The sequence below is a fragment of the Pongo abelii genome, chromosome 11, assembly GCF_028885655.2.
Source record: "Pongo abelii isolate AG06213 chromosome 11, NHGRI_mPonAbe1-v2.0_pri, whole genome shotgun sequence".
NCBI lineage: Eukaryota > Metazoa > Chordata > Mammalia > Primates > Hominidae > Pongo > Pongo abelii.
The window spans coordinates 19,948,449-19,966,164 of record NC_071996.2 but is presented as its reverse complement, the minus strand read 5'-3'; the positions used below and the strand labels follow the sequence as shown (position 1 = coordinate 19,966,164).

The 17,716-nt window shown below is 41.5% G+C and overlaps 1 protein-coding gene across 19 annotated transcripts in view; it reads right to left on the bottom strand.

Annotated features, from left to right (window-relative positions):
- Window positions 1-8,389: 8,389 nt before the first annotated feature.
- The window catches only part of SAP130 (Sin3A associated protein 130), an 87,398-nt gene continuing 78,071 nt past the window's right edge, over window positions 8,390-17,716 (bottom strand). For all 19 annotated transcript variants that reach the window (XM_024243455.2, XM_024243463.2, XM_024243458.2 and 16 more), the window contains 5 exons: window positions 17,318-17,566; window positions 17,028-17,153; window positions 12,636-12,739; window positions 9,592-9,705; window positions 8,390-9,332 (listed from right to left, as the gene is read on the bottom strand). In XM_024243455.2, coding sequence (XP_024099223.1) covers window positions 9,174-9,332; window positions 9,592-9,705; window positions 12,636-12,739; window positions 17,028-17,153; window positions 17,318-17,566 — 752 coding nt within the window. In that variant the 3' untranslated portion in view covers window positions 8,390-9,173. The remainder of the gene's footprint in view (window positions 9,333-9,591; window positions 9,706-12,635; window positions 12,740-17,027; window positions 17,154-17,317; window positions 17,567-17,716) is intronic.

Genomic DNA, 17,716 nt, shown 5'->3' with positions numbered 1-17,716 from the left:
CCTGTGGTCCCAGCTACTTGGGAAGCTGAGTTCGGAGGATCACTTGAGTCCAGGAGGTTGAGACTGCAGTGAGCCAAGACTGTAACACTGCACTCTAGCCTGGGCGATAGAGTGAGACTCTGTCTTAAATAAATAAATAAATAAATAAATAAAAGAATTTAAAATGTTGCAGCTACTATAAAAAATAGTTTGGTGGCTATCCACAGAATTATCATATGATACAGCAATTCCATTCACAGATATAGATCCAAAGGAATTAGCCACTTAAACAGATGCTTGTATGCCAGTGTTCACTGCAGTATTACTTAAAACAACCAAAAGGTAGAAACAACCAAGTATCCATCAACACATAAATGAATTAAAAAAGTGATATATACAGTGATATATACTTACAATGGAATATTATTCAGATTTAAAAAGGAATGAAGTCCTGATGTGTGCTACAACATGGATGGACCCTGAAAACCAGGTGCTACATGAAATAAGCCCAACACAGAAGAACATATATTGTACAATTCTAGTTATACAAGGTATCTAGAACAGGCAAATCTGTAAAAATAAAGTAGATTAGAGATTACCAGGGGCTTATTGGTTACAAAGGAGTAATGAAAAACTGTTAGAATTAGATAATGCTAATGTTGCATAACATCGTGAGTATAATGATTGCCACTGAATTGTACACTTAAAATGGCAAATTTTATGTTACATATATTAATAGTTTTAAAAATTAGTAATTTAATGTATCACAAATCTTTGAACTGTATACTTAAAATGGGTAAGTTGTATATGAATTGTATCTCAATAAAGCTGTTTAAATTTTTTTTTGTTTGAGATGGAGTCTGCACTGTTTCCTGGGCTGGAGTGCAGTGGCATGATCTTGGCTCACTGCAACCTCCGCCTCCCCGGTTCAAGCGATTCTCCTTGCCTCAGCCTCCAAAGTACCTGGGATTACAGGCACCCGCCACCACACCTGGCTAATTTTTTTTGTATTTTTAGTAGAGAACGGGGTTTCACTATGTTGGCCAGGCTGGTCTTGAACTCCTGACCTCATGATCCGCCTGCCTCAGCCTCCCAAAGTGCTGGGATTACAGCTGTGAGCCACTGCACCTGGCCAAAAATGTAAAAAATAAAAACATCAATTGTATTTCTATTGTATACTCATTGGTATTGTAGTACCAATGAGTACACCAAATATGAAATTAAGAAAACAATTCCGGCCGGGCACAGTGGCTCACGCCTATAATCCAAGCACTTTGGGAGGCCAAAGCGGATGGATCACCTGAGGTCAGGAGTTCAAGACCAGCCTGGCCAACATGGTGAAACCCTGTCTCCACTAAAAATACAAAAATTAGCCGAGCATGGTGGTATGTGGTATGTGCCTATAGTCCCAGCTACTTGGGAGGCTGAGGCAGGAGAATCGCTTGAACCTGGGAGGTGGAGGTTGCAATGAGACAAGATTGCGCCACTGCACTCCAGCCTGGGCAAATGAGTGAGACTCCATCTCAAAAAAAAAAAAAAAAAAGAAAAAAGAAAAAAAAAGAAAACAATTCCATTTACAATAGCATCAAAAACAATAAAGTCCTTAGAAACAGGTTTAGCAAATGAAGTGAAGACCTTATACTCTGAATACTTCAAATGAAAGAAATTAAAGTAGTACTAAATAAATGGAAGGACATCCCATGTTTATGAATCAGGAGTCTTAATACTAAGATGGCAAAATTTCCCAAACTGCTCAATAGATTCAACATAAATCATATCAAAATCCCAGATGACTTATTTGCAGAAGTTGACAGGCTGATCCTAAATTCACGTGGAAATTTAATGGACCCCAAAACAGCCAAGTCAATCTTAAGAAAGACTAACAAAATGGAGAACTCACACTTCCCAATTTCAAAACTTTCTACAATGTTACAATAAGTGAAACAGTGGGATAGTGGCTGTCACATATATAGCGCAATGGAATAGAATTGAGAGACTATAAATAAATCTTTACACATATAACTTACTGATCTTTGAAAAGCTGCCAAGGCAATTCAGTGGAGAAAGAATCATTTTTCAACAGATGGTACTGGGACAACTGGTTAGCCACATGTAATATTAAGAAAATCAAGTGGGACCCCTCTATGTCATGCCACATGCAAAAATTAACTCACAATAAACACCAAAATGAGGGTAATAGTTACAGGGTGAGGATTTGTTTTGGGGGCAACAGAAATGTTCTCAAACTGATTATCATGGTGGATGCCCAACTCTGTAACTATGGTAAAAGCCATTGAATTGTATACTTCAAGTAGGTGAACTATATGGTATGTAAATTGTAATATCTCAATAAATCATTTTAAACAATGAAATGACAAAGGTTGTCATTAATGATTCCATGGATGTGACGAGGATGACAAAGGAATCCTATGAACAACTCTATGTCCACACATCTCATAATTTAGATGAAATGACCCAATTCCTTCAAAGACAGAAACTAGTAAAACTCACATAAGGAGAAACAATCTGACTATGCCTGTATCTATTTTAAATTGAATCAACAATTAATAATCTTAATCGTCCAAAAAAGAAAATGCCAGATCTAAATATTTTCACTGCTGAATTTTACCAAACATTTCAGGAAGAAATACCAATTGTCTATGATCTCCTTCTTGGAAACAGAAGCGGAAAGAACACTTCCTCACTCATTGTATGAGACTAGTATTACTCTGATGCCAAAACCATGCAAAGATAGAGCAAAAAAGAAAATCACAAACCAGTAACTCTTATGAACACAGATACAACAAAATATTGGCAAACTGAATCTAACAATGTATAAAAAGAATTGCACATCGCAATCAAGTGTGATTCATTCCAGGTATGCTGGTTGGACTGGCTATATCAACAATAAAAATTCAGTTAATGTAATCTACTATGTCAACAGTCTAAAAGGAAAAGTCATATGATCATATCAGTTGATGTAAAAAAGCATTTGCCAAAATCTACCATCTATTCAATGGTTGAAAACTCTTAGCAAATGACGAATAGCAGGGAGCTTCCTCAACTTGATAAAATAAATCTACAAAAAACCCTACAGTTAACATCATAGTTAATAGTGAGAAACCAAACACCTTACCCTTAGGATTAGAAAGAAGGCAAGAATTTCCCCTCTCTCCATTCCTATTCAACATCTTTCTGGAAGTCCTAGCTAATGTGTTGTCAGGAAAAGGAAATACAAGTTATACAGATAGGGAAAGAAGAAATAAAACTATGCGTTCACAGGTGGAATGATTGATTCTGTAGAAAATCTCTAAAGAATTGACAATAAAGGCCACCAAAACAAAACAAAACAAAAAAACAAACTTCTGCAAATATTGCAACATGCAGCACCCAAGGTTAATAACATGGAAATGTCAATTGCTGCCAGGCACGGTGGCTCACGCCTGTAATCCCAGCACTTTGGGAGGCCGAGGCGGATGGATCACGAGAGGTCAGGAGTTCGAGACCAGCCTGGCCAACACTAACCCTGTCTTTACTAAAAATACAAAAATTAGCTGGGCATGGTGGCGTGCACCTGTAATCCCAGTTACTTGGGAGGCTGAGGCAGGAGAACTGCTTAAGCCCAGGAGGCGGAGGTTGCGGTGAGCCAAGATTGCACCACTGCACTCCAGCCTGGGTGACAGAGTGAGGCTCCATCTCAAAAAAAAAAAAAAAAAAAAAATGTCAATTGCTTTTTCTATATATCACCAGTGAGCAACTGGAATTTGAAACTAAAAACATAGTGCCATTTACAATAGTACCAAAAAAATAAAAAACTTACAAATCTTAGTGAAATACATATAGGATGTATACGAGGAAAACTGCAAAAACTCTAGTGAAAGAAATCAAAGATATAGATAAATGAAGGGATAGTTCATATTTGTGAATTAGACCACACAACACTGTTATCAATTATTTCCAACTTGATCTACAAAGTCTACATAAAGCTAATCAAAGTCTCAGCAAACTCTTCTGTAGATGTCAACAGAGTCTATAATTTACAGGAAAAGACAAAAGACCTGAACAGCCAACACAAGAATTAAGAACAAAGATGAAGAACTGACACTGCCCAACTTTAGGACTTCCTATAAAACTACACTAATGTGCTATTCATCAAGGAAGTGGATCCATGGAACAGAAGAGAAAGCCGCACAAATACAGTCAATTGATCTCTGACAAGGGAGCCAAGGCTTATTAGCAAAGGCTTCAAAGAGAAATCTTATTAGGATTTCAATGGAGCAAGGAGAGGCTTTTCAACAAATGGTGCTGGAACACAACTGGATGTTCATATGACAAAACAAAACACAAAAACCCTGGCTGGGCGCAGTGGCTCATGCCTGTAATCCCAACACTTTGGGAGGCAGAGGAGGGTGGATTGTTTGAGCTCAGGAGTTTAGGACCAGCCTGGACGACATGGTGAAATGCTATCTCTACAAAAAATACAAAATTTAGCTGGACATGGTGGCATGTGCCTGTAGTCCCAGACACTTTGAAGGCTGAGGTGGAAGGATCGCTTAGGTCCAGAAGATTGAGGCTGCAGTGAGCCATGATCATGCCACTGCACTCCAGCCTGGGTGAGAAAGCGAGACCCTGTCTCAAAACAAAAACAAAAACAAAAAAATCCTTCACAGACCTTACATCTTTCATAAAAATCAACTCAAAATGGATCATAAACCTAAATATAAAACATAAAACTATAAAATTCAAAGAAAACAGGAGAAAATCTAGGTGCCTTAGGTTTAGCAATATCTTTAATGTCCAAAGCACAATTCATGAAATAAAAAATTAAAAAGTTGTATTTTACTAAAATTAAAAACTTCTGCTCTTCAAAAGGTACTACAGGCCAGGCACAGTGCTATAATCCCAGCACTTTCGGAGGCTGAGAGGCTGAGGTAGGAGATTCCTTGAGCCCATGAGTTTGAGACCAGCTTGGGCAACATAGTGAGACCCCATCTTTACAAAAAATACAAAAATGAGCTGGGTGTGGTGGCACATGCCTGAAGTCTCAGCTACTCGGGAGACTGAGGTGGGAGGTTTGCTTGAGCCTGGGAGGTTGAAGTTACAGTGATCTGTGATCATGCCACTGCACTCCAGCCTGGGAAACAGAACAAGACCCTGTCTCAATTCAAAATAATAATAATAATAAAAAAGGCAAAGATGTGAATAGACATTTCACCTGAGAAGATACTAAAGAAGGCAAATGAACACATGAAAATGCTCAACATCATATATCACCAGGGAACTGCAAATGAAAATGAAATACCACTACACACCTATTAGAAAGACTAAAATCCAAAAAGCACTGACAACACCGAATACAGGAACTCTCATTCATTGCTGGTTGCAATGTAAAATGATACACCCCTATTAGAGGACAGTTTTGCAGTTCCTTACAAAACTAAACAGTTTTTCACCTTACAACCCAGCAATCACACTCCTAGGTTTTTACCCAAACGATCTGAAAAGTGACTTACACATAAAAACCTGCACACAAATGTTTATAGCAGCTTTATTCATAATAGCCAAAAATGGAAAGCAAACCAATGGGTCCTTCAATAGGGAAGTGGACGCACTGTTGCATCCTCACACAGAATACCACTCAGCAAGAGAAACAACGTACTGATACTCATGACAAATGGATGAAGCTCAAATAATGTTGAGCAAAATAAGCCAGACACAAGTAAGTGTGTACTGCATGAATCTATTAAATGAAGTTAACGAACAGACAAAACTAATCTGTGTTAACAGGTGGTAGATGAGTATTTACCTTTTTTTATGGGGGGCGGGCTGAGGCAGAGGGGTACTGACTACAAAGAAGTGCTCCTTTGGGATTATAGAATGTCATGTATCTTTATTTGGGTGTTGGCGATGGGTGTACATATTTGTCAAAACACAAGATTTCGACAAATCTTATTAGGATTTGAGCATTCAACTCTATTTGTATTACAATAAAAATGATTACTTGGAAAAAAAGTTAGTGGGGCAGTGGAGGGCTGTGATTGGATGTGGCAGTGGCGAAGCTTCTGGAGATGACTGACAAGTTTCTATTTCTTACCATGGGGGTGATTTGAAAGTTGTTCTTAAGAATTTATGAATCTATACATTTGCTTCACATACTAGGCTTTCAGATGTGTGGTATTTTATAACGTAAAAAGAAAAAAAAATTGTTTTTAAGGAGTCCATTCCATCATTGGTTGGGTTGGACTACATAATCTGTAAATAAATATTCAACCCTGTAATTGTATGACTCTCTATTATTACTATGACAAAATCAGTAGGTCAGGTGCAGTGGCTCACGCCTGTAATCTCAGCACTTTGGGAGGCTGAGGCAGAAGGACTGCTTGAGGTCAGGAGTTTGAGACTGGCCTGGGCAACATAGTGAGATCCCACCTCTACAAAAAATTAAAAAGCCAGCTAGGCATGGTGGTGTGCACCTGTAGTCCCAGCTACTCAGGAAACTAAGGCAGGAAGATTGCTTGCACTTGGGAGGTTGAGGTTGTAGTGAGCTGTGTTCGCCTCACTGTATTCCAGCCTGAGTGACATCAAGACCATCTCAAAAAAAAAAAAAAAAATCACTCGTTATGAAGACATAAAAATATTACAAGGCATTTTCTTTTTAAATGTTTTCTTGTAGAAGTGGGGTCCCACTATGTTACCTAGGCTGGTCTCGAAATCCTGGGCTCAAGAGATCTTCCTGCTTCGGCCTTCCAAAGTGTTGAGATTACAGGCGTGGGCCACTATTCCTCTTTAATAAAACTGTATTTTTGTTTGTTTGTTTTTAGACAGGGTCTCACTCTGTCACCCATGCTGGAGTGCAGTGGTGTGATCTTGGCTCACTGTAGCCTCTGCCTACCACGTTCAAGTGATTCTCCTGCCTCAGCCTCCCAAGTAGCTGGGACTATAGGCATGCGCCACCACAGCTGGCTAATTTTTATTTTTTTTTTTAGTAGAGACGGGGTTTCACCACGTTGGCCAGGCTGGTCTTGAACTCCTGAGCTCAAGTGATCTGCCCACCTTGGCCTCCCAAAGTGCTGGGATTACAGGTGTGAGCCACTGCACCCAGCCAATAAAACTATATTCAAAAACCATTGTTTGTAGGCAAGAATCATCCCCTTTGCCTCTCCTAACTTCTGACTGCATTGTCCTCATAAGGGGAAGAAATCCTGAAAACACTATTTTCTTACCTGCACTGACTTCAAGGCTTGTACTGACAAGCTTTCTTCAAAAAAGTAATCTCTAGCCTGAGCAACACAGTGAGATCCCATCTCTTAAAAAGAAAAATTAAAAAAAATAGCTGGGTATGGTGGCAAGCACTGGTAGTCCCAGATACTCAAGAGACTGACGCAGAAAAATCGCTTGAGCCCAGGAGTTGGAGGCTGCAGTGAACTATGATTGAGCCACTGCACTCCAGCCTGGGTGACAGAGTGAGATCCAGTCTCAAAAAAAAAAAAAAAAAAAAAAAGCCATAGGGAATGTGTCTAAAATATAGGATCCCACATACCTGAATCCTGTCCTGCTCTAACCAAAGACCACATGTGACCACTAAAGCAATGTGTGTACTGATGAGAAACTCCAGCAAAGGAACACTATTCTAGGAGTTACGCTAGATTGGCACCTAGTAAAACCTTTTCAAGTTTCTCTGTATCCTCATGAAATACTCTAGTCAAGCAGCCTCAATTGCGCCCAGGCTGTCTTTAGCCTAGGCTCTGCAGGCCTGGGTGGTCTTCCCAATCCCACAGATGACAGCTTACCATTCTACTATGAGGAAGGCTGTCTCAGGTGAGCCAGGGCATTGGTCCCAAAGGCATGGGCAGAAATGGAACACGGCCCATCTCAAATCTGTTCAGGTCAGAGCAAAGGGAAGCGCTCTAGCCCCATCCTGGTAGCTGAAAGCAGGTGTCCTAAGGAGGGTGGTCGGGTCTTGTCCGCAGAGGCAGAAGCCTCTGAGAAAAATCTTTCCTGGTCTGTCACATGGAGGCCAGATGGAGATGGTTGGTCTTGTGCCCAAAGGAAGCCCATCTGAGCTTTCCACTCAGGTTAATTCAGAGGAAGAGCAACGCGTGGAGAGAATCCACCCGCCCGAAAGCTCCGCCCCCCAGTACTGCAGCCTTAACAGTCCTATAATCGGACCAATTTATATCCGCACTGGGCCACAATACAGGCTCGTATCTAAGGGAGCCAAGATCCAACAGGTTTCACCACTGTAGCATATTTAAACTACCCTGATAAGAGGAACTCTATGCGAACAGCATAACTTCAACAAACAAAATAGGCTCCCAACAATGTGTGAAAAACCGAAGCAGGGTAAACATTTCAGTGAGGGTCAGCGTGGCACTGATTCACTTTACAAAAAGATGCAAACTGCGCCAAGTACAAAAACCTCTTTGAGTCCTTTATTAACGTCTGGAGATGTGTGGTACATACAATTAACAGCATCACACCAGCTACAGAAGTACAGATAACCAAGAATGTACTTCAGAACAAGGATCTGAGAGCAACTTATGGTGTTGCCTGCTCTGAACCTCCACAAAAACCCAGTTCTGACACACGCAAGACAGACGATATAACAATTTCACTTGGGAATGGTTTTTTTAAAAAAATGACAAGAACTAATAGTTCAAACCCTTTAGAGTGTGAGATGTGGCAGCTCGCTTGGTGCCGTGGCACTGCTGTAAAAGGCCAACGTGGGCATTTGAAGGTCAGGCAGAAGAACCGAATGGGGTGGGTGGAAGAGGTTTTATTTTCAGTGTAGAGAGATAACAGATGGTCCGAGTGGATACTTTCAGTCCAGGCTCAGTATGGGGCCTGCAGGAATCCACTAGATAAATACAGTCTATAAACCGGAAGGCTGAAAAACACCAGCCAGCCATCCTTGTCATTGCTTCCAACTGGTGGACACTGATGCATCCGGAGTCACTTATGACACAGGGCAGGTTTAACAGGGGTGCACCCAAATGCAAGAAGGCAGCTCACTATGTCCAGTCAGCTCTGATCCTTTCATGCCACTGGATGTCATGGGTCCCTCTGCTTTCACATGGGAACTAAGGAACACTTCCTTTATTTCAATGTTCCACTTTGGAAAAGACCAAAACCCTCCCCCCACCCCCACCATCATTCTTCATAAATTTGCTTCCAATCTCCTGATTGTTCTGGGTCTAGACTTTTTCCTTTCGCTTCAATTTGGACACTTTTTTGACAGTCCCGTTCTTGTTAAGCAGCTTCAGGACGCGGTCTTTATGATCTAAAACCTTAAGCATGGAGTCTCTGGCTTCACTGATTTGATCCATCACAAGTTTACACCTCTGCATATTTCCCTGAAACAGAAGACATTGCATCATCAATCAATGATCATGAGGATAGTACAGCTTTTAAAAAACTGCTTGCCTTTGGGCAGAGGCCATGTTGAGGCTTCCACAATAGAGAAAATGTCTTCTTGTTTCTCAGGAGTGCAGGCTGAAGCACATATGTTTTTACTGAAGATATGAGGGAGACGGGGGAAAACGGGAGAAGTAGGGCTTTACATAAAGCAACTTCATAAAGTGGATGATCAGAAGGGAAGGGGCTCACTCAAACCTGTATCAGTTCGTTTATTCGGTGGAGATCATCATCAGTTGCTGCTTTTTTCTTTGGGATAATCCCTTCCTGCAGGTTGGTAAGTCTTTCATAGACATCATGTTCTAGATTCGTCTGCAACACACAAAAGGGAGGATATCATAACGTCGGAAATATTTTTCTATGTCAACCCCAGGCAAATGAACCCACCTTCAATCACCTTTGTAAACTAAGAGTTGTTTGGGTGACAACGTCCTTTCTCCTAAGGACGAAGATACTAAGGTTTAAAAACAGTAAAGGTGCTGGGCGCAGTGGCTCACACCTATAACCCCAGCACTTTGGGAGGTCAAGGTGGGTGGATCACCTGAGGTCCGGAGTTCGAGACCAGCCTGACCAACATGGTGAAACCCCATCTCTATTAAAAATACAAAATTAGCTGGGCGTGGTGGCGCATGCCTGTAATCCCAGTTACTCGGGAGGCTGAGGCAGGAGAATCGCTTGAACCCGGGAGGCAGAGGTTGCAGTGAGCTGAGATCCCGCCATTGCACTCCAGCCTGGGCAACAAGAGCGAAATTCCATCTAAAAAATAAATAAATAAATAGATAAATAAATAAATAAATAAATAAAATAAAAACAGTAAAGGAAACTGATCAACAAAGATTTACATTATAATTTGCCATAGTTCAGAGCCTATCTTCAAGGATAACTTTTGAATACTGCCTTGAATCCTCAATTCTTCTGAAACACAAGTCTCCAAGTTTCACAGAAGTGATCTCTGCTAAGTCAGAAGTAGCCAAGGCACTACATTTTTTAGATACTGACAACAGACAATGTTCTTCAGGTCACTGCTACTGAAAAGGAAAAACTTTATGAGGTTGTTGCCTCCTCTTCACCCGCTGGTGAAGGAGGGATTCTTGCCCTAGGGTTATAGAAATGGCCAAACATATAAGATCCAACACTGGACAGATAAGATTAACAGCAGTTTATGAGTCACAAATATAGTCATGCTCTGCTTAATGACAGGGATACATTCTGATAAACGTCTTTAGGAAATTTTTTTGTGTGACCATCACAGAATGTACTTACACACACCTAGATGTTATGAACTACCACATACTTAGACTATATGATACAGCCTACTGCTCCTAGGCTACAAACATGTACACCATGTTAATGCAAGGAATAGTGCAGTAAACTGAAACAGTGTTAAGTATTTCTGTATCTCAACATATCTATACATAGAAAAGGTACAGTAAAAATACGGCATGACAGATTAAAAATGGTAAAGAGCACTTAAATGAATGCAGCCTACCAGGACTGTTAAGTTGCTCTGCGTGAGTCAGTGGGTGAGCAGTGAGTGAATATGAAGGTCTAAGACATCACTGTACACTACTATAGGCTTTATAAGCACTGTGCCTTTAGGTTACACTAAATCTATTAAAAATATTATTCTTTCTTCAATAACAAATTAACTGTAGCATACTCTAACTTTTTACTTTATAAACTTTTAAACTGTTTTAAACTTTTTGACTCTTGCAATAAAACTTAGCTTAAAACACATATTGCTGGACAAATGTGGATACTGTTGGGCGGTTACAAAAAATATTTTCTTTCTTTGTATCTTTATTCTATAAACTTTGTTTTCTTCCTTTTTTTTGAGAGTGTCTTACTCTGTTATCCAGGATGGAGTGCAGTGGTGCAATCATGGCTAAGGGCAGCCTTGGTCTTCCGGGCTCAAGAGTTCCTCCCACCTCAGCCTCCCAGGTAGCTAGGACTAGGGGTGTGCACCACTACACCCGGCTAATTAAAACACTTTTTTTTTGTAGAGACAGGGTCCCACTATGTTGTCCAGGTGGGCCTCAAACTCCTGGGCCCAAGCAATCCTCTTGCCCCAGCCTTCCAAAGTACTGGGATCACAGGCCTGAGCCACTGAACCTGGCCCCTTATTTTCTATTAAAAAAAAATTTAACTTTTTATACTTGTTTGTTAAAAATTAAGACACAGTACAGCCTGGGCAACATAGTGAGACCCCGTCTCTACAATTTCTTTTTTTTTTTCTCCCGGGAGGGAGTTTTGCTCTTTTGCCCAGGCTTGAGTGCAGTGGCACGATCTCTGCTCACTGCAACCTCCACCTTCTGGTTTCAAGCGATTCTCCTGCTTCAGCCTCCCGAGTAGCTGGCATTACAGGCGCCTGCCACCACGCCCAGCTTATTTTTGTATTTTTAGTAGAGACTGGGGTTTCACCATATCGGCCATGGTCTCGAACTCCTGACCTCGTGATCTGCCCACCTCGGCCTCCCAAAGTGCTGGGATTACAGGTGTGAGCCACCATGCCCGGCCTCTATAAAAAATTTTAAAAAATCAGCTGGGTGCAGTGGCTCACACCTGCAGTCCCAGCTGTTTGGGGGTGGTGAGGTGAGAGAATTAACTTAAGCCCAGCAGGTTGATCATGGCTGTAGTAAGCCATGGTCGTGCCACTGCACTCCAACCTGGGTAACACAGCAAGACCCTGTCTCAAAAAAAAAAAAAAAAAAAAAAAAAAGAACAGGAGAGCGGGAGAAGTATGCCCCGGTCTCTGAATGATGATGTGTGTGACTGGCTTATCTGAGTAATATTGGAATACTGGAAGCTGGCAGGGAACTGGAGCCTACTACTCAGCAAGGAGCAGGAATTGTGTGCCTGGTCCCCGTGGTATGAAGGGTTGTTTGCCTAGGAGACTTCATCTGAGGGAGCAGAGTTGGAGGAGGGACTCTCGGTTAGGCCATTTGAGGCTCCCCCTATTTCAGATGTCACAATATCACATAACACTGAATCTTAAATTTAGGTCTTACACCACAGTTGTTCCATGTATTTTGGATCTGGATACCAGAACTCAGATATATTTCAATTTTAATCACATGTAACTGACACAGTGTGATATTATATAGCACACATAAAAATTCTATCATAACCCATGTTAGCTGGGAATGCTTTAGAGTTACTTTTAAAAAGTTCTATGAACTCAGCTATCTGCAGTGTCTTCTCCTCTCTTCAGCATGATGAACAACTGCTAGAACTCCACCTACCAGCTGTAGTAACTGGGCGGCACAGAGGTGGACTTTCCAGCCTTGAGCACGACAGGATACTCCTTTCTGATTAGCTATTTCCTGCAGCATAGCTTTCTTCTCCTCTGGAACCATAAAAAATAAAAAGACGTGTATTTCAGTGTTTAAAAAGGTAAATGATTGGTGTTCGAGCAGTGTAAATGCCATTATTCTAACAAGAATTTTATATTTTTTTTGAGACAGTGTCTGGTTCTGTCACCCAGGCTGAAGTGCAGTGGTACAATGTCGGGTCACTGCAACCCCCACCTCCTAGGCTCAAACGATTCTCCCACTTCAGCCTCCCAAGTAGCTGGGACTACAGGTGTGCACCACCATGCTGGGCTCACTTTTGTATTTTTTGTAGAGATGAGGTCTTGCTATGTTGCCCAGGTTGGTCTTGAACCCGGGCTCAAGCAATTTGCCTGCCTTGGCCTCCCAAAGCGTTGGGATTACAGGCATGAGCTGCCGTACCTGGCCATAAGAACTTTTTTATTTGAGGTAATGGTTTCATCTAGGAGAGGTAAGCCAAGAGGACCCCAGGCTGCTGACTCCCCTCCTTTCCCTCCACTAAGTGCTACCTCCTAAAGCAGGGCTGTCACTCAGAGAGAAGCTTGCCACATGTCAAGCCAGGGCCTTCCCCATCTCTAAGGCCCTGGCTCAAACATTTTGCCGGAAGAAGTGGGCTGTAAAACAGATACCTTCTAATTTCTTCCTGAAGGAAGTGAGTCCATTTGCAAAAGTGTGAAGAAGTTCAAACCTAAAGGTGCTCCCAAGAACAGCGGAGCCTGTGGCGAAGGGAATTGGGGGAGATTTGTGGAACTAATGAAGATATAGCCTAGACTATGTGCAGGCTGGTTTCAAGGAAAGAACAAAGCATAAGACAGCTGGGGGAGCCTTTCCAAGGGCAGAACAACTTTATCAAATCAAGGAAGAACCCTTCTTTTTCTGTTTTTGAACACTGTTTATCACGAAAAGGTGTTTAATTTTGTCAAATTTTCTATATTGATTGATACAATCATGTGATTTTTCTTCTTTAGCTTTTGTTGTGGGTTGAATGGTTTCCCCCCCAAAAGATATGTTGAAGTTCCTTGGTACCTGTGACTATAACTATATTAGAATGTAATGCAGTCTGACCGCGGTGGCTCACACCTGTAATCTCAGCACTTTGGGAGGCCGAGGCAGGTGGATCACTTGAGGTCAGGAGTTCGAGACCAGCCTGGCCAACATGGTGAAACCCTGTCTCTACTAAAAATACAAAAAATTAGCTGGGTGTGGTGGTGGGCGCCTATAATCCCAGCTACTCAGGAGGCTGAGGCAGGAGAATTGCTTGAACCCGGGAGGCGGAGCTTGCAGTGAGCTAAGATTGCACCATTGTACTCCAGCCTGGGGGACAGAGCGAGACTCTGTCACAAGAAAAAACAAAAAAAAAAAGGTAATTTGGTTAAGAAGTCATACTAGATTTTGATGAGCTGTAAATCCAATGACTGGTGTCCGTACGAGGGAGGGAGAGAGAGAAGTAGAGAGAGAGAGAGAAAAGGAAGGGGAGAGAAGGAGAGAGAAAAGGAAGGGGAGAGAAGGAGAGAGAAAGAGAAAAGAGGATGGGAGAGGCAGAGAGACACAGACAAGAATGCCATTTGAAGATGGAGGCAGGGACTGGAGTGGTGCAGGCGCAAGCCAGGAACACCAAAGATTGCTGGCAATCACAAGAAACCAAAGAGACAAGGAAGGATTCTCCTCTACTGCTTTCACAGAGAACATGATCCTATCAGACCTTTACTCTGGACTTCTAGCCCCCAGAACCATGGGAGAATAATTTGTACTGTTTTATGCCGCCCAGTTTCCAGTACTTTGTTATGGCAACCCTAGGAAATTAATAAGGCCAGTTAATAAGGTGTATTACTTTGGTTTTCAAATGTTGAACCAGCTTTGCACAGCAAGAATAAATTCTACTTGGTCAAGGTATATACTGCTGGATTTGATTTGCTAATATTTTATTAATGCATTTTTACATCTATATTCATGAGGAATATTGATCTGTCGTTTTCTATATTTGTACACTCTGTCTGGTGTTGATAGCATGAAAACATTGGCTTCATAAAATAAATTTGGAATGTCCTTGCCTATATTTTAAAAGACACTGCAGAGAAATGGATCATTACCTGGTCAGCCGATTATCTTATCAGTATGTAATATCCCTGTGTGTCTCTAACAATTTTCCTTCCTTAGAATTTTACTCTATGTGACATTAATATAGCCACTCCTGCTTTTCTGTAAATTAATTTCATATTGTGTGAATTAATTTTGTATTGTGTGTGTTTTGAGACGGAGTCTCACTCTGTCGCCTAGGCTGAAGAGCAGTGGCATGATCTTGGCTTACTGCAAACCTCCAATTCCTGGGGATTCAAGCGATTCTCCTGCCTCAGCCTCCTGAATAGTTGAAATTACAGGTGTGTACCACCATGCCTGGCTAATTTTTATATTTTCAGCAGGGACGAGGTTTCACCATGTTGGCCAGGCTGGTCTCGAACTCCTGACCTCAGGTGATCCACCCATCTTGGCCTCCCAAAGTGCTGGGATTACAGGCATGAGTCACCACGCCTGGCTTGTATGTATTTTTTCCAGCCTTTTACTGTCAATCTACCTATGCCACTGTATTCAACATGAGCTGCTTGTACACAGCACATAGTTGGACTGTGTTTTTTCATTGATTCTGCCAATCTGTGTCTAATTGGTATGTTTAGACTATTTACATTTATGACAATAACTAGTATGTAAAGCTTAGGTCTGCCACATTACTATGTGTCTTCTGTATTTCTTTTTTGTTTCTCTTTTCTTTCCTGTGAGTTTTTTTTTTTTGAGACAGAGTCTTGCTCTGTTGCCCAGGCTGGAGCGTCGTAGCGGTGGTGTGATCTTGGCTCACTGCAACCTCTGCCTCCCGGGTTCAAGAGATTCTCCTGCCTCAGCCTCCTGAGTAGCTGGGATTACAGGCACCTGCCATCACGCCTCGCTAATTTTTTTGTATTTTTAGTAGAGACAGGGTTTTACCATGTTGGCCAGGCTGATTTTGAACTCCTGACCTCCAGTGATCTGCCCGCCTCGGCCTCCCAAAGTGCTGGGATTACAGGCGTGAGTCACCGCGCCTGGCCTCCTGTGAGTTTTAGTCTATCTTGATGTATTTATATATAATTTATACGTTATTTTATAGCTGAGGCAAAATAGCTGCACTAAAGTTTCATAGTCAAGAGGCACTGTGTAAAGGAGGTTAGTATGAATATACTGAAACAGAAGATTTAGGGATCATAAACCTTTCAGCTGTCAAGTTATCTTTCTTGAGATAGTTTTTGAAGAGCGAGTCCCAATAAGCATTTAGACTCTTGTAGTGTGGCTTGAAATGCTACCAGACAAATTCCTAAATATTTTTTCTATGGAATTCTTGTGGCATGAAGAGATGTTTAGTGGTTCATATCCTACTTCCACTAAAAGGCAACACTGCTTGACCTCTGGAAATCTCACCTTCTTTCCAAACCTCAGAGTATACTTGTGAGGAAGAAAAGCTGGGAAATGTAGCCGCCTCTGGACTTCCATTCAGAGACTGAACTGTTAGCATCTCCACCTCTGCTTAATTAGTCAGTACTACAGCCAAGTTAGACTCATCTTGAGCCTTCAAGAAAACCCTTAGAGCAGTTTCCAAGTGGGATTTATGTAAGAGAATGGGAAATGTGACCAATTATCTAGAGACTCACATTTCTTTGTACATATATTATATTTGAGATTAATGGCACTTAAAGTCCATCAGTAGAAATACTTGCAGGTATTTGCAAAGTACTATCAGCATTTTCAATCATATGTGGGTTTATTAAAAGGTTATTCTCAGGTTCTACCAGAACAACAAAACATTCATTGAGGGCTTACCTTAGACCACTCCAAGAGCTTTGTATATTTGTTAAACAAAAGATCTTTTGGCAGACATGCTTACAATGCATGCATATTTTAGCATCTTAGGAACTACTGTGGACTAAGAACTGTGTTACACAGTAACCCAGTACAGTTCTTCCACAATGACTCTGGAAGCCACAGGTATCCTCCATCAGTACTTTGGGAGCTGTTAACATGTGGGTTTTACAAAAACCAAGGCTGTCACTTAACCATTAAACTGCAATTCCAATAAATACACACAGCTTGCTAGGGCAAAGGGTAATTTTCTAGGTTTTATATTCTACGGGATATACTTAAACACTAAAGCCTCAAGATTTTGTAACAAAAATTTATGGTTTTTTTGAAACTGGAAAATTGTGGATCTGTTTTTCTCTTCTATTTTTATTAAGTTTATACCAATTTCATGAATTAATATCAACTGTTTCTGGGGAAACTAACCTTTGACCCGGACGTCACTGTACCTCTGAAAGTGGTGGTAAGCAGCTTTCCAGGGGTTCCGATAGTGACGAAGCAAAGTAATGGGGGGTCTTGGACGCACTGGGACATATCTCACACCTTCCTCATCTATTAAAGGGAAGACATTAAACAACTTAGTAACATTGTCAACAATCCTCAAAGTTCATTTCCAGTAAGTGAGGTATGAGTGAGGCTGACTATGTAACGAGTCTCTGGGTTGGACTCTGACTTTATGGGAAGCGTCATAACACAAGTCAGCCTGTGACCATTACCAATATACTCCTTGGGAGGAGACTTGCGCTTCTCAGCCTTCACCAGAAGACTCTTGGCAGTGGACTTCTCATCATCCGTGCTGTTTGTCTCCATCATGTCACCTTCTTCTGTTGAGATCACGTGCTGTTGCTTTCGAGGCTTTTTCCTTGGGGAGGCACCAGGTGGTAGGTCACTTGTAGGCATGGACAAGTTGTTTGCCAGCAATGCAAGAGATGGAGACACAGTGTTGGTAGCCAGCGGAGGAACTGCTGTCATAGGAAAAGAAGCACACATATCTGTAAGAACTCAAACATAACAGAAAGTTTCACTTACTTCCTTCCAACAAAGACGATTAAGAAGACAGCACAGAGAACCAACATTTATTGTCTTCCTATGTGTCTGGCACTGTGCTAAGCACT